The following is a 22,793-nucleotide window of genomic DNA, read 5'->3' as shown; positions in this document are numbered from 1 at the left end:
ATAGGGAAGTCGTCCCATCCCTGCTATCATTTTAGTTGCCCTTCGCTGCACCTTTTCCAATTCCGCTATATCTTTCTTGAGACGCGGCGACCAGAATTGAACACAATACTCAAGGTGCGGTCGCACCATGGAGCGATATAACATCATTATAACATCCTCACACCTGTTTTCCATACTTTTCCTAATAATATCCAACATTCTATTCACTTTCCTAGCTCCAGCAGCACACTGAGGTTTCAGTGTATTATCGACGACGACACCCAGATCCTTTTCTTGGTCCGTAACTCCTAACGTGGAACCTTGCAAGACGTAGCTATAGTTCGGGTTCTTTTTTCCCACATGCATCACCTTGCACTTGCTCACATTAAACGTCATCTGCCATTTAGCCGCCCAGTCTCCCAGTCTCGTAAGGTCCTTCTGTATTTTTCACAATCCTGTCGCAAGTTAATTACTTTGAATAACTTTGTGTCATCAGCAAAACCATAAGAAACTGGGAGAAAAGGGAAAGAAATGTAAATGATTACAATCCTAGAACATGGGAAAGTAGGAGGGAGTAGTTTTCTTTCCATAGAATCTCTGGTCAGAATGCATAAAACAGAAAAACTTCACTTGAGAATGATAAGTATGGCAAGGATGGCTAAAAACAGAGTCCACAAAAGCAGAGAACACACATTTGAAGGCAGAACAAATCTAAGTTTTATGTTAATATAGCTTAGGTAAAACTGAGTAGCTATAAAGCCATTTAATTTCAAGTTCAGTAGCAGTAATAAAATGGCTCCATAAAACCTCCATTGGGTCATGAAAACTGTCATGGTAGGTCTCCTTTTAGGAGTCTTTCATCTGACCCTGGTTCAGCACTGGGGAGCACCAGAGAAGCAATGGATAAAAATGAACACAATGACATGCTGTCCATTTCAGCTAAACATGCTGTATTCCTGCTTCACTGGTTACACACTTCTAGTATAACCTTGTACAAGACAGAAGCTAGTCAATAGAGTTGTACAGTTGGGGTGGAAGGAAATCCTAGCAACACTGATTTCATGGGAAATGAATTCTCAATGAGTGACATATTTGGGATCACGATGCTGTGACAAGTGATACATGTTCATGGAACTAAGATCCTGGCTAAGACCAGCAACATATGATAGGGACTACTGTAACTGGAGCTAGTCCCTGTGACCAGTTACATAGATTCATGTAGGCTGTGATATCCTTTAAAAATAGTGTGGTATTTTAATTTTTACATTTAATTTTTGGTATTTTTCTATCCCAGAGGGCTCACAATCTGAATTTGTACCTTAGGCAAAGAGGGTTAAGTGACTTGCCCAAGATCACAAGGAGCCAGAGTGGGATTTGAACCAGGTTCCCCTGGTTCTCAGTCCATTGCTCTAATCATTAGGCATGAGCTTTCTAGACTTCATCAGGCCTTGTCTTCAGATATCACCCATGTGGGTCTTGAAAGTGTGTACCGATACATCTATTTTGTTGGTTTCACCATCTAACATATTCCATTCTTCTCTATTCCCACAGCTACTAAAACTGAGCACAAATAAAACGCTTCAGCAAATTTCAGTGTTGGAAATGTTCGTACAAAACATGTGAAATGTATGTGCTTAATGAGGATCAAGAGAAGACAGGTCCTGTTCCATTCTCACTGCACCTTTGCCATACTAAGGCACAAAAATTAAACACATCTTAAAATGCACTTACTTTTTCGGCGTCTCTTTCCCCATGCTGATGTCTGAAATGTGTGACAGTCGTTGCTCTCTGTCTCGCTCCTTGTTGTTTTGTGGCCCAAATTCAATGTTTTGATGACACACTTACCCACATTCCAGCACCTCCCAATCCTGCAGTCATTCAAGGTGTGAACCGCGCTCAACCTGAAGCTTCAAGGATGCACCCAAAGGACCCTGGCAGCACCTCCCAATTACCCTCAGTAATCCTTTCTTCAGCTGCTGAGATTAGTTTGTAACCTTGTGGGGATTTAACAGTCAACTTACAAAGCCCAGCAATCCCAGTTCATTTTTTTCCCCCACCAGCACAGATGTACTCGCCTTCATAATGTAAGCTCTCTGTGACAGGAGACTATAACCAAGGGTACTGCTCTACAAATAAATGTTTTCACACTCAAAAGTAAATCTCTTGAAGTGTTCGTGTTGCAAGCAGCTGAAAGAATTCCTTCTAAGAACCAAAATTTTAAACCTGATTTTAAGACAATTACCCATCGGTTTGAAGTGTATCCTACTATCCTTTCATCCCATTTAATTATGCACTGTACAAATGGCTCAGTGTGTTATTGGGTTGCTCTCATTGGCACACTTCCACCGAACTATACTTAATTCCGGATCAGCTTAACTAGGTGGAGAGGAGGCTTCTAAGGGTGGCATCACGTTTTAAATGAAAACCAACAAGAGTCATGGGGTACCTCAGCCCTGCCTTGCAGCCACTGGCACTGTGACAGTTACTGGATGCCTCCAGAGTGCCAGTGACAGGCTGAGCCAGTCTTGTTTCTTTTACCCTTCAGCCTGGTGCATGCAGGGACTTGTAGTCCTTTGTTTCTGACCTCCAAATCCCAGAATGCTGAATGTCAAATTAAAGAAGCAGTTCAAATTACTTGTCAGGGTATAGCATAGGAAGTTTGTCAACAAATAGGCAGGGTGCTTCCAAATAGTTGAGACTACTTTTATGATGAGTGGGTGATGTAATCCCTAGGGCACTAAAGGTCTGGTTTATCTTTCCCTATTCAGGGAAAAACGCTTAGTGAATCAGGCATTAACAGAGACCAAAAAACACTTGTGATGCAAATTCAAATTTATTTTCCTTGCTACTTGGTTCTAATCCTAGCTCGCCTCTGTCACAGACTGCTTGGGGAACTAGGCCTCTAAACAGTACATTAAATTTAATATTGACAAAGGTGGAGTGATGCACATAGAGAAAACTAATCTCAAGTTTAAATGCACAATGCTGGATTCTATTTTAGAAGTTACCACCCAAGAAAAGGATCTTTGAATCATTGTGGACAATCTGTTAAAATCATCAGCTCAGTGTATGGCATTGGTCAAAAAAGAAAAACAGAATATTAGGAATTATTACGAAAGGAATAGAGAATATCATATAATGTCTCCATATATTCACAGGTTGCTAGATGTAAAGCATTGATAAAGAAGGCTAAAAGAGAATGTGAAGAGAAACTTGCCACAGAGGAAAAAAACTCAGAGTAACAACTTTTTCAGGTACAGTAGAAGCAGAAAGCCTACGAGGGAATCCATGGGACCATTAGATCATGAAGGAGCAAAAGGGGGACTCAGGAAGGACAAGACCACAACGAAGAAACTGAATGAATTCTTTGTGTCAGTCTTTACAGAAGATGTAAGAGATCTACCTGTACTTATAAATACAGAACACAGTTATCAGTGTGTAAGTCAGAGTTCTTCGATTAAAGGAGGAAAACGCCTCAAAAACAAGCCACTCCCACAAATATAAATGGGGTAAAGGCTACAACTTCATCATCACAGGCGTTTCTATAAACTCTCTTTTTTTAAAACATTTTTTTGAAAAGTTCTTTTTCTTAATGCTCAATAAGAAAGCCGCTCTGCCGAGTATACTGTACAAAACTTTTTTTTACTTAACTTTGGCTAACTGCAGGCTTTCTCCTCCCAGACCGTGATTCAACTGTGGTCAACGATCCCGTTTCACATTCCGCTGCTTCAGGACCACAGCCATGCAATCACCCAGTTCATCGGTCATAAATCCTGTGCATAAGGAGGAGAAAAAGATTTAAATCTTTATAAAATTTCTACAAAAACAGTTTGTTTAATACTGACTCTGCTTACAATCCGTTCAAAAATGCCAACGGTAGCATGAAGGGCAAGAGTATTTAAACATGGCGGTCCTATAAATACAAATTGTGACGTCACACGCTGTCATCAGTGTCCAATCACAACTCTTCAGGCTGCAAAAAGGCATACCCACATTAATGAGTGAAGATCAAAATCAAAATCCCTTTCGTATATTAAAGGAAATACATCCATTCAATCTTCCCATTCAGACCCAAAGGATTCATTGATTTTAATCGAAAAATCCACTGCTGTTCTTTTCTTAACAACCACAATCGGGCTTCTTCTCCCTGTATACGCCGGTCAACTTGTTGTAAAACTAAACATCTAAGCATGTTGAAACTGTGAGAAAATTCATTGCAGTGTACATATGTAATATACGAAAGGGATTTTGATTTTGATCTTCACTCATTAATGTGGGTATGCCTTTTTGCAGCCTGAAGAATTGTGATTGGACACTGATGACAGCGTGTGACGTCACAATTTGTATTTATAGGACCGCCATGTTTAAATACTCTTGCCCTTCATGCTACCGTCGGCATTTTTGAACGGATTGTAAGCAGAGTCAGAATTAAACAAACTGTTTTTGTAGAAATTTTATAAAGATTTAAATCTTTTTCTCCTCCTTGTGCACAGGATTTATGACCGATGAACTGGGTGATTGCATGGCTGTGGTCCTGAAGCAGCGGAATGTGAAACGGGACCGTTGACCACAGTTGAATCACGGTCTGGGAGGAGAAAGCCTGCAGTTAGCCGAAGTTAAGTAAAAAAAGTTTTGTACAGTATACTCGGCAGAGCGGCTTTGTTATTGAGCATTAAGAAAAGAACTTTTCAAAAAAATGTTAAAAAAAAAGAGGGTTTATAGAAACGCCTGTGATGATGAAGTTGTAGCCTTTACCCCATTTATATTTGTGGGAGTGGCTTGTTTTTGAGGCGTTTTCCTCCTTTAATCGAAGAACTCTGACTTGCACACTGATAACTGTGTTCTGAATTTTTAAGTACAGTGAATGAATGGAACCAGTGTCCTTTTGATATATTTTTAGAGATCTACCTGTACCAGAAATGGTTTTCAAAGGTCATTATGAGGAGGAACTGAAAGAAATCTTGGTGAACTTGGAAGACATAGGGGCTCATTTTCAAAACACTTAGCGCCTTACAAAGTTCCATAGTAACCTATGGAACTTTGTAAGGCTAAGTGCTTTGAAAACACGCCTCATACTGAGCTAAATCGACAAAGAGCAGTAAATCACCTGGACCGGATGGCATGCATCCAAGGGTACTGAAAGAACTCAAACATGAAATTGCTGATCTGCTATTAGTAATCTGTATTAATATCGTCCACAGTACCTGAAGATTGGAGGGTGGCTAATGTAATGCCGATTTTTTTTTAAATGGGTTCCAAGGGTGATCCAGAAAATTACAGAGTGGTAAGCCTAATTCAGTGCCGGGTAAAATAATGGAAACTATTATAAAGAATAAAATTACAGAATACATAAACAAAAATGGTTCTACAGTCTGTGCATGGTCTGTGCCCTGAGAATGGCAAGGACAAATCTAACTCGGGTATACATATAAAGTATTGCATATCATGTAAAATGAGTTTATCTTGTTGGGCAGACTGGATGGACTGTGCAGGTCTTTATCTGCCTTCATTTACTATGTTACTATGTAATGGGGCAGAGTTAGCATAGTTTCAACCAAGGAAAGTCTTCCCTCAGCAATTTGTTTCATTTCTTTGAAGGGGTGAATAAACATGTGAATAAAGGCAAGCCAGTTGATGGATTCCAGTCAAGGAAAATCTTGTCTCACCAACTTGCTTCATTTCTTTGAAGGCATGAATAAACATGTTGATAAAGGTGAGATGATTAACGTAGTGTATTCTAGATTTTCAGAAAGCTTTTGAAAAAGTTCCTCATGACAGACTCCTGAGAAAATTAGAGTGTCATGGGATAGGAGGCAATGTTCTGTTATGGATTAGGAATTGGTTATTAGTCAGAAAACAGAGGGTAAGGTTAAATGGCCATATCTCTCAATAGAGGAGGGTGAACAGTGGACTGGTGCTATTTAATATATTTATAAATGATCTGGAAGTCTGAATGACAAGTGAGGTGACAATTTGCAGATGACACAAAACTATTCAGGAAGACCTTAAGAAATTGGAAGGCTAGGCATCCAAATGGTAGATGAAATTTAATGTGGACAAATGCAAAGTGATGCACATTGGGAAGAATAATCCTAATTATAGTTATCTGATGCTAAGATCCACCTTGGGGGTCAGCATCCAAGAAAAACATCTAGCTGTCGTTGTAAACAATATGCAGAAATCTTCTGCCCAGTGTGCGATGGCGGCCAAAAAAGCAAACAAGATGCTAGGAATTATTAGGAAAGGGATGTTAAATAAGACCGAGGATATTATAATGCCACGGTATTGCTCCATGGTGCAACTTCACCTTGAGTATTGTGTTCAGTTCTAGCGACCAAAATGATAAAGTGGATGGAACTCCTCTCATATGAGGAAAGGCTAAAGAGGTTAGGGCTCTTCAGCTAGGAAAAGAAGACAGCTGAGGGGAGATATGATTGAGGTCTACAAAATCCTGAGTGGTGTAGAACAAGTAGAAGTGAATCGATTTTTTTACTCTTTCAAAAGTACAAAGACTAGGGGACACTCAATGAAGTTTCATGGAAATACTTTTAAAACAAGTAGGAGCAAATAATTTTTCACTCAACAAATAGTTAAACTCTGGAACTCTTTGCCAGAGGATGTGGTAACAGTGGTTAGGGTATCTGGGTTTAAAAAAGGTTTGGACAATTTCCTGGAGTAAAAGTCTATAGTCTGCTATTGAGACAGACAAGAGGAAGCCACTGCTTGCCCTAGGAGTGGTAGCATGGAATGTTGCTATTGTTTGGGTTTCTGCCAGGTTCTTGTGACCTGGATTGGGCTAGATGGACCACTGGTCTGATCCAGAATGATTATTCTTATCTCACCCAAGCTCAAGATATAGCTTAACTAGGGAAAAAAAAAAAGACACAAAGACAGGCAACGATAATGGGGGCTGAATGGCCAACTTATGAAGAAAGGGACTGGGGCCCTGCAGTTTGCAGAAGAGATGACTAATAAAGGATAGGAAAGAGATTTACAAAATTAGAAGTGGTCTGAACAGGTAAATAGGAAATCTAAGAGTTGCTATACTAGGTCAGTCCAAAGGTTCATCAAGACCATCCAGTTTCAAACAGTGGCTAATTCAGGTCACAGGCATTTGGGTCTATGATTCAGCAAAGATCCTTATTTAAGGGAATAGGGAAAGAGAAAGGAGATGAGATTGGATATACCATTTTCTGTGATTACAATTAAAGCAGTTTATACAATATATATAGATGCTTATTTTGTATTTGGAGCAATGGCGAGTTAAGTGACTTTGCCCAGAGTCACAAAGAGCTCAGAGGCTACTCCTCCATTCCATGCAGAGATAAGCAGTGTTTCACTGTGGCCAATCCTGATCACTTAGAAATCCTGGCCAGCTGTTTACCAGGTAGACTTGGGAAATCCTTGCTTATCTCTTGAACTGAGCTGAGAAAAACTGGATCTACTTTTGGATCTATTGGATACTTGTGACCCAGACAGGTCACTGTCAGAGACAGGATGCTGGGTCCGACTTTCACCAGTTCAGCATGGCACTTCTTATGCTTTCCACAAGTCACTTTAGCTAACAGACATTTTCTCCAGAAACAAAACCTGGCTTTAAAATGAATCTTGGCATCCTCTGACGGCAGATTCCACAGCTTAATTGTTTATGTACTGAAAAAATACTTTTCATGAAGTATAAATTTGAAAGTGTAAATAACCGTTCTTAATTGATGTGTTCCAGTTTGGCAATTCTAATGTGCTTATGCTCTCTGTGAGTGACCCTGGGGGGTGAGTCTCTATGCCTCTCTTCTAATCCCAGCTGTCACTGACTGTTAGTCTTTAGGATGAGTCACTTTAGCTCCTTATCTCTCAGGCCTGCATCTTAAATTAATTCCACGGTTGTGGCTTGCTGGTATTAGCCAAAGCACCTGCTGGTTTATAAATATCTCTAGTTACATGGCACTCAAACATTTGATCATCCTATTATTAAACATGTGGGTGCTAGGCCTGAAAATAGCTTTTGGGTGTTTTGCCAACTCACTAATAAAATAGCCACAACTGACACAAATTAACGTTCAAAAAATAAGGTTTGTATTGTCCTGATCAGAGACCCATGAAGCGCCAAAATATTTAACACACACACAGCAAGGAAAAGCTAAAAAAAAGGTTTTCATTAGAGCCTGTGAACAACATCCAGAAGTAGACAGCAAGCTTGCTATCAGGACCCCTTCTTCACCCTCTTGGCTCTGTTCATGAGTGTACCAGAAAGATTTAGCTCCAGTCGGTCAGGAGACAAACCTGCCCTTTTCTTCTAGCTTAGGTTTCCAAGTGTCAGAAGTTGTCTGCTCAGGAGAGATTTATCCTGTAAATTAATTTTTCTCACTCAACAACACAGTCACACAGAGAGCCAAGAACTGAGAGAACATTTATCCCCCAGGGAACGTAGCTTATTAACCAGTGTAATTCCATTCTCTCAGCGCCAGTCTTCACCAGCATCCACTGTCGTCAATTCCTTTTCAGCTTCACACCTTTTTAATGTTTTTTTTTTTTGCTTCTATCATCTTGAATCGATTAACTGCACTTTTCTTGATAAACCAACACCCCTAGTACAGTGTGAATAGCGACTGTGGTGTAGCCTAATAGTTACAGTATTAAGCCAGCAGGCATGTGTATCCTAGGTGTGCAGGTTCAAGAAATCCTTTGTACTCATCCGTGGATGTGCATATATAACCTTGTACATGTCATTTTTCAAAGCTCACTGCCTTTGTTTTTATGTTCTTGTAACATATCCTGCCAGGAGACAGCAGGAATTGTGTGGAAGGGCTGAATGCTTTTTAATAGGAATACAGCCCTGTCCTACCTGGTAAATACGACTAAGGACGCCTAACATTAAAGGCTTTACATGGTATACATTCGAGGGTCTGGTTGCTCCATTTTCAGGCACAGATAAATTAGAAAAAGCTTTTCCTATGACTCCTAACAACCAGACAGGGAAGTGAGAGGGAACAACCTGCAATTTGGCAGCCCTGAACTGTTCCAGGCTCAGACACATCCTGTTATGTTTCCTGTCTGCTAGGCTACTGAGGATGTACCACAGGGCCATAAGCCTCGATCCTTTCTAGAAAACGTCCTAAGATGCACTTGCTCCCTGTGTACTGTGGCAGCACTTGCACGCAGGTACTGGCTTCAGGAAGGAGCCCCACTTCACTGCTAATGAAAACCAGGAAAGGGGAAAACAAGGTGAACAGCACACTCTTCAGTTCTTGGAATTTTATTTACAAAACGATCATCTGACACCAAGAGGAACCATTTGCACATACACAGTTGGTGACTATGTGCTAGTAAATGACTGGGGATGGGGCATCATGGGTCATCCTCTGCTGATGATTTCCGCAACAACAACAAAAAATGAAAATAAAAAAATAAAAAAGCCTCCACTTCATCCCAGTAGGTCATGTCTTTTATATGCCCTGCTTGACAAATTATTAAAAATAAAGAGTAAAGGCAGCAGCGAGGAGAGGAAAACAATGGCCACCAGGGTCCAGAATAGAGCCAGCACTCACGGGGATGGAGGATGGGGTTAAAATTTGAACTCCTTATATTTCTTGCCTCCTCCACGGGTGTCCTGTGGTTGAGCTTTCCGCTTCTTTTGCTGTAGGAAGAAAAATGCAATACACACAGGTTACTGCACTGCATCCAGAACCAATGGCATGTGCCAACAGAAGTGATTTCAAGTTCTCTAATGAACTTGATCCTTCTACACCCTCAAAAATGATGCAAATTCCACTGCCTAGGGCTTTGCATTCCAATGTGCTTAGAGAAGGTAGACTGATGGGGAAGGGAGGGGATTCATTACTTGCAGAACGGTTTTACCATCTTCCACTTCTCCAGGGCCACTCTCTTGAACTTGATGTTTTACATAATTTTTGTTTCCCCAGCAGTCTCCTCCTGCTCAGCAAGAACCTTCCTGAGCTAGGGCCACAACATCCTGCATCCCCAGTCTTCCACCTGCAGTAACTTAATGGTTCCTCTTCCCCTTCCCTAGGTGTGCTTATACCACACCAATGATCCTCCAAAAGTCAGCAGATGGTGCTGCTACGAGATGCCCCCTTCCCCAGAAATACCTGTGCAAAATCCAGCAGACTGTGCAGCTGTGAGAAGAAACACTCTTTGCTGTTTTTTGCACATGGTAAGTCCCCTCTCCTTTTAAGTTCCTACCTTCTGTTTGGCTGCATGCTCTGCCACCATGTCGCTGAAGTCTTCTTTCTCCACCTGGGCCTGTTGCTCCCGCACATGCTCCTCATACTTCTGAGTCATTGCCATGGGATCCAGCTCCAACTCCTCAGGGGCCAGAGCCACCTCCACACCCTGCAGTTCTGGGGGCAGGCCCCTGCGGCTCATCACCTGAGGGAAGGTACAAAATGGAATTTGTTAGAGCAGCACCTCCAGGGGAGGAAGGAGGTGTCTGTAGTTAAGACCTCTAGAAGATGGAGGCACAGCCCATAGAGCACAGATCCACAAGGGGCATTCATTAATAGCAAGATCCTGTCTACATCAAGGATGATTACAGCAGAGAACTGTAAGTCTACGACCTCATTCCAATACCCTCATGTACGACCTCAAATAACTACTACTACAAATCATTTCTACAGCGCTACCAGTTGTACGCAGCGCTTCACAACTGAACATGAAGAAAAGACAGTCCCTGCCCAAAAGATCTTACAATCTAAATCAGGACGGATAGACAGGACAAATAAGGGACAAGGGTAGGACAGACAGATAGGACACATTGGGAAAAGGGGATTATTGAAGAGAAGAAGACAGGACAAATAAGGGATAAGGGTAGGACAGACAGATAGGACACATAGGGAAAAGGGGATACTGAAAAGAGGAAGACAAGATAAAGGTTACTAGCAAGTAACAAGTTAGGAATCAAAAGCAGCATCAAACAGGTAGGCCTTTAGCCCGGATTTGAAGGCAGCCAGGGATGGAGCTTGACGTATTGGCTCAGTAATAAGTTACTCTCACTTCTCCATTTTACCTAGCAAGCTCTCTGGGAAAGGAATTCAGTCATTTAATTACTGTACGCAGCCCTCTGCACACTGATGGCACAATGTAATTCTTCATGAAGCATGGCAACATCCACTACAGATCAGAATTCCCACTGCCCTGCTCTCAATCACAACCAAGGACAAAACGTCAGTCAAGTCACACAAAATATAAAGGTTGGGAAGAGGGACCGGTTCATTGTTCTAGAAGCTGCATGTCAGGTGGTGGGAAGGTTTCAGACTGCAGAATGAACCATGCACAGTCCCTGTTGTGCTACCTACCGACATGTCATAGATGTGTGTGGAACCCATCATGGCCGCTCCCATCATGGCCGGCCTTTTCTCAGGTAACACTGTGAAGAGCTGCGGTGTCTCTGTGCTGCAAGGAGTGGGGAGAGGAGAGAGTGTGAGAGAAATTTGGGCACAGTCCAACAGTCATAATAGCTAAGAAAACACCTAAGGCACAATTATTCACTATTTCTCGAGAGAGGAGCATTCTGGCACAAAATATCTTTGAATGTGAGAGTCAAGCCTATTGAAGGCAAAGTAGTCTGGGCAAGGAGCAGACAAGTCTCTCTCAGAGTGATTGCTCCTTATATTCTCTCCCCAGCACAATACTCCCAAAATTCACACCCTCAGCCCTTCGTCCAATCCTATTCAAGTATACATATGTAGTATCACAGCATATCTTATGCTATGTTTGCAGACTGGATGGATCATACAGGTCTTTATCTGCCAACATCTACTATGTTATTAATCTTAATATCTGTTTTTTTCCACCAATCAGCTTCCAGCATACCATCTCTTCCCCTTTCCCCATTTGCTAAACCCAGCCCACACTCACTGGAAGCCTGCTGCCAGCATACCTCCAAAGATGCTGTTTTATTTTCTTTCAGCACCATGTAGCTCTCAGCGAGTTACAGCTCCACACTGGCCAAACTCCTGCACTGTTCATAGTCTCACAAGAACAGTTCAAGAGTTTGGCTATTATGAGGCTAAAACCCACAAAGAATCGTAGAGCGTAGAAGAAAACAGAATAGCTGTTCTGAAGGTGGTTCTGGCAGCAAGCCTTCAGAAAAGGTGGTGTGGGACTCTATACTAAGGGGCACCAGTCTTACAATGAAGAGAGATGACTAAAGCATAATCCAAAGCCAATTCTATCAATACTATACTCTCTGAGGGGTGGTGTTTATATTCAGAAAGGAGTTCACCAGACTTGCATTTGGATTTTTTCCTGCTGTAATCCCCTCCAAAGACACTAAAACATTAAAGTACTACCTAAAGGAATTAAGAAGGAAAGAATGTCATACCCATCCATGGCCTCTTCGATCTTCTTCTTTCTCAGTTCAATCAGCTCAGGGGTCTCCATGCCAGCTGGGACAGATGAAAAGCCGCCAGGTGTGATCAGGCCGCTGATGAAAGAAAAGCAAGAGTTAGTAACATCCTAGCAAGAAAAAGGGTTAACAGTGTGCTCTCTCTGCTACAAAGTGAGCAAGCACTGTGCAACACAATACGTAAGGTTGATCTGATGAGTGCTGGAAGCACAAAGTTACAAAACACGCAGACCCAAGATACAATTGCACTGATCCCACTGCTGACACCATTTTTCACTGTGATCTAATGCTGAGAGCAGCGACCGGTTTACCACCTATAGATCCAATATCCCAGCCCACTGACAGACCTAGTGCCGAGACCACCTGCAGGTCCAGGATTTTACAACTGCCACCGATTCTCATGTAGCTGGTACAATAGTGGGAGAAATGGTTTTCCAGTATCACATACCATAGTGGTCACAGCCCCTCCTCCGAACCTTAAAAGCTACCCCTCTCTCTGCCATGCACCTGTCAGCAGGTGTAATGAATCCAGTCTCATCTGGTTTCTCCTCATCACTCTCCTCCTCCTCTTCCTCTTCTGAGGATTCCTCATCTGAGGGCTCTAACTCTCCCCAGGGAGTCCGGTCGATCTCCTCTTCTTCTGTCTTTGTCTGCACGGGAGGGTTGTGGGCAAGAAAGAAAGAAAAGGCTGCAGAGTCTCCTTATAATAGTAGTGGAAAAAAACAGAGGCACCTCCCATCCCCTTATCCACCTCTCCCCAACAAGGAACATTCTGCACCCTGGGAGAGGGCTTTCACTTCTTTACAGATCAGGACTGGTCAACATTTTTATGCTATTCCCACAATGATGGCATCCAAGAGGCAATTCTTACTAAGTAAATACCAACCAAGAAATAATCCACTCATAGCCTCATACTACAACGTTTCCAGCTTTTACTCACCTGCATCTCCTTATACTGTGATCTAGACAGTGCCCTTCCTCTTTAAGGGAGCACAGTTCTGTACAGTACTTCCTCCCCCATCACCTCTCACCTGAAATTCAGCAGCGTTGGTTCCAAAGACATCCCCATAGAGCGGCTTCCCCATCTCATCCACTGGAGGTTTGCCCCAGCCTCCGGCATGATACCCAAAGGAGCAGCCCTGGGGATTGGGGGTGGGGGAGGGGTTGGAAGAGAGAGAAGAAAGTGAACAATAGATGTAACAGCATAATTCTTCATTACTGGAGTCATTCAAAGTGAGGTTTAGCATGGATGAGCACTCCTCAGTGATCAGAGCCAACAAACCCACAGATCCAAATTCCAATCCCATCACTACCACAAACCAAGCACAGCAACAGGAACAGAGTCAAAAACAAGGAAAGATGTATTTGGGTGCCACTTACCTCAGGGATCGGTGAGTTCAGCCCTGGGATCTTCAAGTTGGGGTAAGATGGAGGTGGTCCATAGCGCTGCATAGCTATCAGCCATGGTGGTGGCACCTTGTGCGCATTCTGCAACAGGATGAAAAGTATGCCAGATGCAATGCCAAAGGGAAAAAGAAAATATACTGAAAAGAGGAAGGGATTTTGGATCTGGCTCACACTTTTGCCGTAGTAGCTCAAGATGAGAATAGGCAGGTAAGTAGGGTTCAGCAACACCTCATTTCTTTTTTTTAATTAAATGTTTTATTAAACATATACCTTTCCACACAGAGCATAACAATCAAACCTACAACACCATTCCTCTGTGTTTCCAATTTATAAGAGCCAGTTTACTCCTTTTCTTTCCCTCCCCTCCCACCTTCCCATCCCTGGCCCTGCCCCCTTCCCCCCACCCCAATAACACTGCAAGCAATACCAGTAAGATTATTATTAGTAATGATAAATTTGCTTTTATACCAGCTCCCCTCCCAACCTAGTGGTCAATTAGGTGCCTGCTTTTTAGTGCCAGTTACCGCACAGTCCTAGTCCTCAGCAACTGACCCATATTGCTTGCTGCTGCTCACTCACACTGCAGTAAAGTAGAGAGAAGCTGCGGGACCTTTCCTCTGCTTTTCTGCCATTTGAGCTAGTGGGAGTTTGGAGCCAAGGGCTAGGGCTGACAGCATCCACATGTGACTGCCACTGCAGAGCGCCAGAGGAGGCAACGGTAAGAGTCAGGTACAAAGCTAGATCAGGGCCAAGTGGTCTGGGAGGGGAGGAAAGTAGGGATGTAAGATTGAGGGAAAAGGGAAAGAAAGGGGGTATATGCTTGTTTGGCAGGGATGGGATGGGAGGGTGAATAGTATGACAGAAGGGAGATGCAATTTTTTATTCTGATTCTAACTGCCCCCCCCCCAAAAAAAAAAAAAAAAAAAAAAACTAACTCATATTTAGATCCAACAAAATCATTAAATTATCAACCTATTTCTAACTTACCTCTTTCCTCCAAACTTTTGGAGAAACTAGTTTTCAATCAATTGACTGTTTGTTTTTTTTCAGAAAAAACATTGGTGCTCCATTCTAAGCAGGCTGGATTTACATCAACACATAATATCTGCCCTCTATAATGAAACATGTACTATCTTAGATCAGAAATCATCTGTTGTTATAATTTCCTTAGACTTATCATCAGTATTTGATTTGATTGATCATGGTTTTCTTGTAAATAGAAAATCAGATATTGGAATCACATCTACTATTCTGAACTGGTTTCAGTCCTATTTGTCCAATCGATCATATTAAATTCGTAATAGCACCTACTCAGATAAGTTCCCATCAACCTTGGGGTTCCTTCCCCAAGGGTCTATTCTGGCCTGTTAATCAATCTGTGTTTTTTTGTTAATCTCCTCATCACTCTAATCCACACCAGCGGTTTTAGCCCATATTGTGACACAGACAGACGATATTCAAATTGTTTCTACTTGCCATTCATTTTCCAAATCCATATTGTCAAATACCTTCACCTCCCTCTATTCAAGGGCATATACTTCCCTTCTCTGAGAAAGTAAAGATTCTGGGTGTCATTTGATAGCAAACTGAAATGCTCTGCAAACTGTTAAAAGTTCTACGTTCTTCCTTTCATGCATTACAGCGAATCAAATCAGTTAAATGTTATCTATCTTCATCTTGTTTGCATTCACTTATTCTTTCCTTAGTCATTACAAATATTGATTACTGCAATTCTTTATATTCTGGTCTTCCACTTTCTTCACTTAAGAGACTACAACTAGTGCAATTTACAGCCATTAAACTATTATATGGAACACATAAATTTGACTATGTAACACCCTTACTAAAAAAAGAACACTGGCTCCCTGTATCAGCACGAATACAATACAAATTATTAATATTAGTACATAAAGGATTAACCCAGTCAGCAAACAACACAAGAAGAAAAACAAATATTCCACATAAGTCAATCAAACGAACAGGGCAGGAGGTACCAATGCAACAAACCAGAATAGTCAGAAGTTTTCAGTTTGTTCATAAGATATGCTTTATTTATAAAATCCAAAGGCTTGTGCAAACAACAGTTTTCAAGTGAAATGCAGGATGTGCTTTACACTAAAACCCAATACAGGCTGTGTTTCGCTAAATTCAGTCTTGATCAGGGGTCCTGTGAAAAGCTGCAACTGACCGTCGTTTCTTAGAGTTGAATAGTGTGGGCTAGAAATGCAGCACTCTATTTGAAAAAGGGACAAAAAGCCATAATTAGATATGGAATATAAATAACGGTCCACCTAAGTTTAATATAAACCAGGAAAAAAACAGCATCCAGGACGCTATTTTTCTTGCTGTTTCTCCCAGCATATATGAAACTTAGTTGGACCGTTATATATATTCCATTTTGCTTAATTATGGATTTTTGTCCCTTTTCAAATAGAGTGGTGCATTTCAACCCCAAGAAACGACAGTCAATTGCAGCTTTTCACAGGACCCCTGGTGAAGGCTGAATTTAGCCAAAACACGGCTGTATTGGGTTTTGGTGTAAAGCGCATCCTATATTTCACTTGAAGATTGTTGTTTGCACAAGTCTTTGAATTTTATAAATAAAGCTTCTTATGAACAAACTGAAAACTTCTGGCCATCCTGGTTTGCTGCATTGGTGCCTTCACTTGATTAACCCCGTCAGCACCTGTCTATTTATCAAACTCTCTCATTCTATATGTTCCATCTCATGCTTTATGTTCTCCTCAAAGTCTACAACTCCATTTATCTTCCCAACACAGATCTGTCATGATGTCATCCGTGAAACAGATTTTAGTCACGCAGTCCCGAAACTTTGGAATAGTCTACACCATTTGATATCAGAACTTTCTTATACATAATTCAAAACACTTCTCAAAACATGGTTATCCTCATGCACTCTTTCTAAATAAGTCCTGAGTGATCAAATAAGGAAGCTCCAGCCTCTGAACCAACCCTCCTGAAGGTTGTTTTTCCAAGAATCCTCCTTCTCTGTGATCTCATCTAAGGGAGCCACAGATTCCAGAGAATTCATGTCCTCCTGTTCCTGCCTGCAAGACAAACATAGCTTCCTGGCCCCTGAGGGCCCCTCTGTATCCTAGGCCTGAGGACTCTAGCTATGAAGAAACTAGGCATAAAGCTTGATGGACAGGAAACCCCACTTAGCACCAAATTTTGCCTAGTGAGTACTGGGGAACCCCTCCCAGAATGCAGGGGAAGGGGCCAAGGTAAAGGCACAACTCTGGGGAGGGGAGGGGGGAACCTGAAATTCAGAGTGCACATCCACACAGAGACCAAGGCTGGTCGAGCCCCCAAGAACTGCTTGGGGGCTCGACCAGGTTCTGGAATGATCTAACAAGGATGCTAAGGAATATCAGTTTATCAACATACTCTTCCATTTTTATCAGGCAGCAGATTTAACAAACAGTTGGGAGATTTTTCTCTAGTGCCAACCCAGTTATTTCTCAATACTCTTGAATCCTTGGGCATTGCACCCCACTGCCATATATGGATAAAACCCCTTACTAGTCATGACCCCTCCAACAGTAAGGGCTACTGGACCTATAAGAGGTTTTATATCCATTCTCCACTATAGCAGCTGAGATAGACAGCTTAGTCAGATCTTTGAAAATCTTCTGCCACACGTCATCCCATTTTGTTTCTAATTCTTTCTCCTACCTGTTCATATGTGGTAAGGTGAAATGAGGCCTTACCTGCTAATTTTCTTTCCTCTAGATCCTACAGACCATTCAAAACGCTTGGGTTGTGCACTCCTACCAGCAAAGGGAGACTGAGAACACTAAAACTTCTTATACAAGTACCCTGTGCAGACCTTCTACTAACCAGTAAAACAGTAACAAAGCAGAGAAACAAAACACCTCCACCTAAACAAAACCACTGAATCCACACTCAGATCTCCTTCCCTTAAGACGGGGGAATTCAACTGCAGATGGGCACAAACGATACGACAAACTGCCCTTAGTAAAACTCCAGGACCCAAATCACAGGAGCTATTAGAAATATCAGCAACTGAAGTCTAAAGAAATTATCATACTGAATTGTCCGATACACTGGGTGGGCTCTTGAACCGTCTGGAGGATCTAGAGGAAAGAAAATTAGCAGGTAAGGCCTAATTTCACCTTCCTCAGCAATCCTCCAGACCGTTCAAGACGCTTGGGACGTACCAAAGCAGTAAACACATCTAAGGGTGGGACCTGCAAAGCCCAGAGGACAGGACTGCAGCTCCAAAACTGGCATCCTCCCTTGCCTGTACATCCACTCTGTAATGTTTGACAAAAGAATGCAGGGAAGACCACACCGCCGCTCTACAAATGTCCACCGGTGGAACAAAACTACTCTCTGCCCAAGAAGCCGCCATCCCCCTAGTGGAATGTGCCTTGAGCCCCACCGGCACCGTACGGCCATGCAATATGTAAGCCGAAGAGATGGCATCCTTCAACCACCGAGCTATAGATGCCTTAGAAGCAGCCGCTCCCTTCTTGGGCCCCCATGAAGGACAAATAACCTGTCCGAAGACCTGAATTCCTCTGAGCTGCGCAAGTAAACCTTCAACACTCTGCGCACATCCAATTTCGCCAAACGACACTGAGAAGCATCCCCCGTCTGGTCCCCCAAGACCGGCAACGAAATCACCTGATTGACATGAAAGGAGAATACCACCTTAGGCAAAAACGAAGGCCCTGGACGCAGCGAAACCTTTTCCTTAGAAAACCACAGAAACAGAGACCTACATGAAAGAGCCTGAAGTTCCGAAATCCGGCGAGCCGACGATATGGCTACCAAAAAGACCACCTTCATAGTAAGGTCTTTTATCGAACAAGACTCCAAGGGCTCAAAAGAAGAACCCGCCAAAGAGTCAAGAACGATAGTAAGATCCTACTGTGGAACTACTGGCCGCTGAGGACGACGAAGCAACTTCACCCCCAAAAAACAGACCACATCCGGGGAAGACGCAACCGACCTGCCCTGCACCTTACCCCGAAAACACGCCAAAGCAGCCAGCTGCACCTTCAAAGATGACAATGAAAGGCCCTTCTCAAAACCATCCTGCAAGAAATCTAAAATGCACGACACAGAAGCTGTCGAAGGGACACACGCCCGGTCCCCACACCAATCTTCAAATATGCGCCACACACGCACATAGGCCAAAGACGTCAAACGTTTGCGAGACTGCAGCATCGTCTGAATCACCTGAGGGGAAAACCCTTTCCTTCTCAACCGTACCCTCTCAAGGGCCACACCGTAAGAGAACCGATCCGGATCCGGCATGACAATTGGACCCTGACATAACAGCACCAAGCCCCCCCAGCCACAGAGGCTCGCCTTCTAACAAGCGCATCAAATCCCCGAACCACGGCCGACGTGGCCAATTCGGAGCCACCAACAACACCGGACCCGCATGACCTTCTACCCTCTGTAGGACTCGACCTATCAAGGACCACGGGGGAAACATGTACAGCAATACCTGCTGAGGCCACGGAAGGACCAACGCATCGATCCCTTCCGCTCGCGGATCCTGACACCGACTGAAATACCAAGGAACCTGAGCATTCTGTGCTGATGCCATGAGATCCACTACTGGCATTCCTCACTTTAGAACTATCTGGTCGAACACCGACCGGTGCAGAGACCATTCTCCAGGGTCCAACATGTCTGCTTAGAAAATCCGCGTTCATGTTGTCCACCCCGGCCACGTGCACCGCCGAAACCTGCACTAGATGCCTGTCCGTCCAACTCATAAACAGAGCCGTCTCGATTGCCAACCGCGGACTCTTTGTATCGCCCTGCTGGTTGACATACGCTACCGCTGTTGCGTTGTCGGACATGACTCTTACTGCCTTTCCGACCACACTTGAGCAAAACGCCAACAGAGCTAGCCGAATCGCCCTCGTCTCCAACCGGTTGATAGACCACTGAGCTTCCTCCATCGACCACCGCCCCTGCGCAGACCGACCGAGACACTGAGCTCCCCAGCCCAGCAGACTGGCATCCGTTACCAGAATCACCCACTGAGGAGGTTCCAACGGCATGCCCTTTTTCAGATGAGCCACCACTGGAGACTGCACCGAGGAGCCCCCCTCAATGGCAACCGCAACTCCAAACTGTGTACCTGAGGAGACCACCTGGACAACAGGGCCGTCTGAAGCTGACGCATATGCGCCCTGGCCCATGGTACTACCTCTATTGTCGCTGCCGTGAGGCCCAGAACCCGAAGGTACATTTGAAGAGAGGCGATCCAAGAATCCGGCAGAAAAACACGACCCACTGCCGTATCGAACTGCACTCCCAAGTACTCCACTCTGCGATGGGATCAACTAACTTTTGACTACATTCACTACCCATCCGAGCGATTCCAGAAACGCGACCACCTGAGCTGTTGCCGCCACACTGTGAGCCCGAGACTTCGCCTGGATCAACCAGTCGATCAGATACGGATGCACCAGAATTCCCTGCCTCTGCAATGCCACTGCTACCACCACCATTATCTTGGAGATGGTGCGTGGAGCCGTTGCCAGACCAAAAGGCAGAGCACAGAACTGAAAGTGCCTCCCTAAAACAGCAAAATGAAGGAAACGCTGATGGGCCTCTCGAATCGGCACATGCAGATAAGTTTCCGTGACATCTAGTGACGTGAGAGATTCTCCATGACGAACAGCCACTAAGACCGAGTGCAGAGTCTCCATGCGGAAGGATGGCACCTTGAGCGCCCCATTGAACCTCTTGAGATCTAAAATGGGTCGAAACTGGTCCTCCTTTGGCACCACAAAGTAAATGGAGTAACAACCCATTCCCAGCTCGTGCTGAGGAACGAGTACCACAGCTCCCAACTGGATTAAGCGACCCAGAGTCTCTTGAATAGCCTTTAACTTGACTCGAGAGTGACAAGGAGAGGGAAGAAACAGATCCGGCAGTGGGTGCTCGAACTCGAGCGCATAACCATCGCGAACGACCTCCAGCACCCACTGATCTGAAGTAATTTGGGTCCACCCCTGATAAAACAGATGAAGTTGCGCCCCGACCTTCACCAGTGGCTGGACCTGCACACCTTCATAAGGATGACCCCCTCGAAAGGACTGCGTCCGCTGGAAAAACCGGCTTTTAGGAGGAGACACAAATCTGCCCGGCCTGTATCGCCTCGTATCCTTAAACCGACCTCTTGCCGAACCACCTCGACTAGCCGCCTTATGCCGTAACTCCGGCAACCGTGAGACCTTGGTATCCCCAAGACCACTCATCAGTTTATCCAAGTCCTCTCCAAACAACATTGAACCTTTGAAAGGTAGAGAAGACAACTTTACTTTAGAGGCCGCATCTGCCACCCAGCCCTAAGCCAAAGAGCCCTGCGAGCCTTCACCGCCAGAGCCATATTCTTAGCCGAAGCCCTTAGCAAATCATAAAGGGTGTCTGCCAAAAACGAAGACTCCATCTCCAATTTGGCCAGGTCCTGAACCAAACCAGTCCTATCTAACGCAGGCTCATCCAAGAGCTTCTCCGCCCAACGGAAACAAGCTCTGGCTACCAAGCCCCCACACACAGAGGCTTGCAAGGCCAAAGCCAACAAATCAAAGCTGCGCTTCAGAAAGGACTCTAGTTTCCTATCCTGAGGATCCCGTAAGGCTGTACCGCCATCCACCGGAATGTTTTCAGCAGGGCCAAATCTTCCAGAGGCAAGGGATACAGCCGCGCCATAGCCCTAGACACCTTATAAGCAGCCTCCGGCACAGACCATTCCTGAAAAACCATGTCCCTAATGTCTGAATTCATGGGAAAGGAACGGGAGGCTCTCCAAATCCCCTTAACCAAGGGATCTACCTGGGGTCCCTCCACAGAGGAAGTGGCTGCCGGAGCAAACTTCAAAGTAGAGATCACCTGATCAATGAGCTCTAACAACTCCTCCTTATGAAAAATGAATCTTCCCCAGTCCTTAGCCCATCCTGATCCTCAGACACATCTAAGAGATCCTCCTTTCCTGGGTCACTCCAATCGTCCGACCCAGGCAGAAAAAGTACCTCCATAAGCTCCGAAATATCCACCCGTGGGCACTTAACTCCCACTGAGCTAGCAGCCTCCGGGGAACAAACAGCCTGAGAGGGGACAGCTCTCCAGGCATTATACAGAGACCAAACAAACTCAGGGGGGAAGCCAGACCCCCCGACGCTGCTGAAGCCCCCAACACTTCCCGCAGTCTCCGCGACGGGCCCCCCTCGCTCCCGAGGCGGCAGATCCATCTCGTGATCCGCGGCTAAACTAGGCGTGCTTCCCGCCACACACGGGTCCCCCGGCGCCGGTACGGAATGTGCGGCCAAAAGAGCCACTCTTCCTGCCAAAAACGGCTCCGTCGAGGTCGACCCGGGACGCGCAGCCAAAATGGCCGTGTTTCCCACCAAAACCGGCCCCGCCATTGCCGGCCCGGAATGTGCGGTCAAATCGCCGCCCAACACCTCCGCCGACTCGGGGGAAAGAACAGGGGGCAAGAGCGCTGAGAACGTAGGCTCCCCACAAAATCTACATTGGCCACCATTCACTTCAACGCTGCGCTTCGCGCAAAACCGACACCTCACCGGCTTAAACATAATGGCTGCGAACACAATAAAAACAAACAGTTGCTTTGTGCTCTGACAGACTAATAGGTAAAACCGTCTAAGGCAAGAACGCCCTTGAAGACGTTTTATCTCTGGACTGCCACAAGAACGGCCAAAATAGCCGCCTTTTAAAAACGTTTATTTATTTATTTATTTTTAAACCTCGTTGCTGATGCCTAAACGCCTCAAGGGTACAGAATGAGATCTGTAGCCGAGGTCAAGCAGTCCTCCAGAGGAAGAGCATAGGGGGAGGGACCCGGCCACCCGGGTGTGACACCCCACAGGGAATAAGAAGCTCCTTAGGACTTACACCCTGTAATAGAGATCCAAGTGTGGGATCTCTAACATTTACAACCCAACCTAGAAACCCCAAATGGGCCTACCAGACTGAGTACACTGCACAGGCTACACACATCTACCCT

The 22,793-nt window shown here is 44.4% G+C and overlaps 1 protein-coding gene across 1 annotated transcript in view; it reads right to left on the bottom strand.

Annotated features, from left to right (window-relative positions):
• Positions 1-9,216: 9,216 nt before the first annotated feature.
• SF3B2 (splicing factor 3b subunit 2) overlaps positions 9,217-22,793 on the bottom strand; it is a 102,818-nt gene continuing 89,241 nt past the window's right edge. The window contains exons 15-21 of the mRNA XM_030217837.1: positions 13,724-13,831; positions 13,375-13,482; positions 12,851-12,993; positions 12,320-12,421; positions 11,292-11,388; positions 10,180-10,365; positions 9,217-9,613 (exon numbers count right to left, since the gene is read on the bottom strand). Of these exons, the coding sequence (XP_030073697.1) occupies positions 9,542-9,613; positions 10,180-10,365; positions 11,292-11,388; positions 12,320-12,421; positions 12,851-12,993; positions 13,375-13,482; positions 13,724-13,831 (816 nt within the window). The 3' untranslated portion in view covers positions 9,217-9,541. The remainder of the gene's footprint in view (positions 9,614-10,179; positions 10,366-11,291; positions 11,389-12,319; positions 12,422-12,850; positions 12,994-13,374; positions 13,483-13,723; positions 13,832-22,793) is intronic.

This window comes from Microcaecilia unicolor, chromosome 11 (genome assembly GCF_901765095.1).
Source record: "Microcaecilia unicolor chromosome 11, aMicUni1.1, whole genome shotgun sequence".
In the NCBI taxonomy this organism is placed as follows: domain Eukaryota; kingdom Metazoa; phylum Chordata; class Amphibia; order Gymnophiona; family Siphonopidae; genus Microcaecilia; species Microcaecilia unicolor.
Note: the sequence above shows the minus strand (reverse complement) of the source record. Positions and strands in the feature narration are given on the sequence as shown.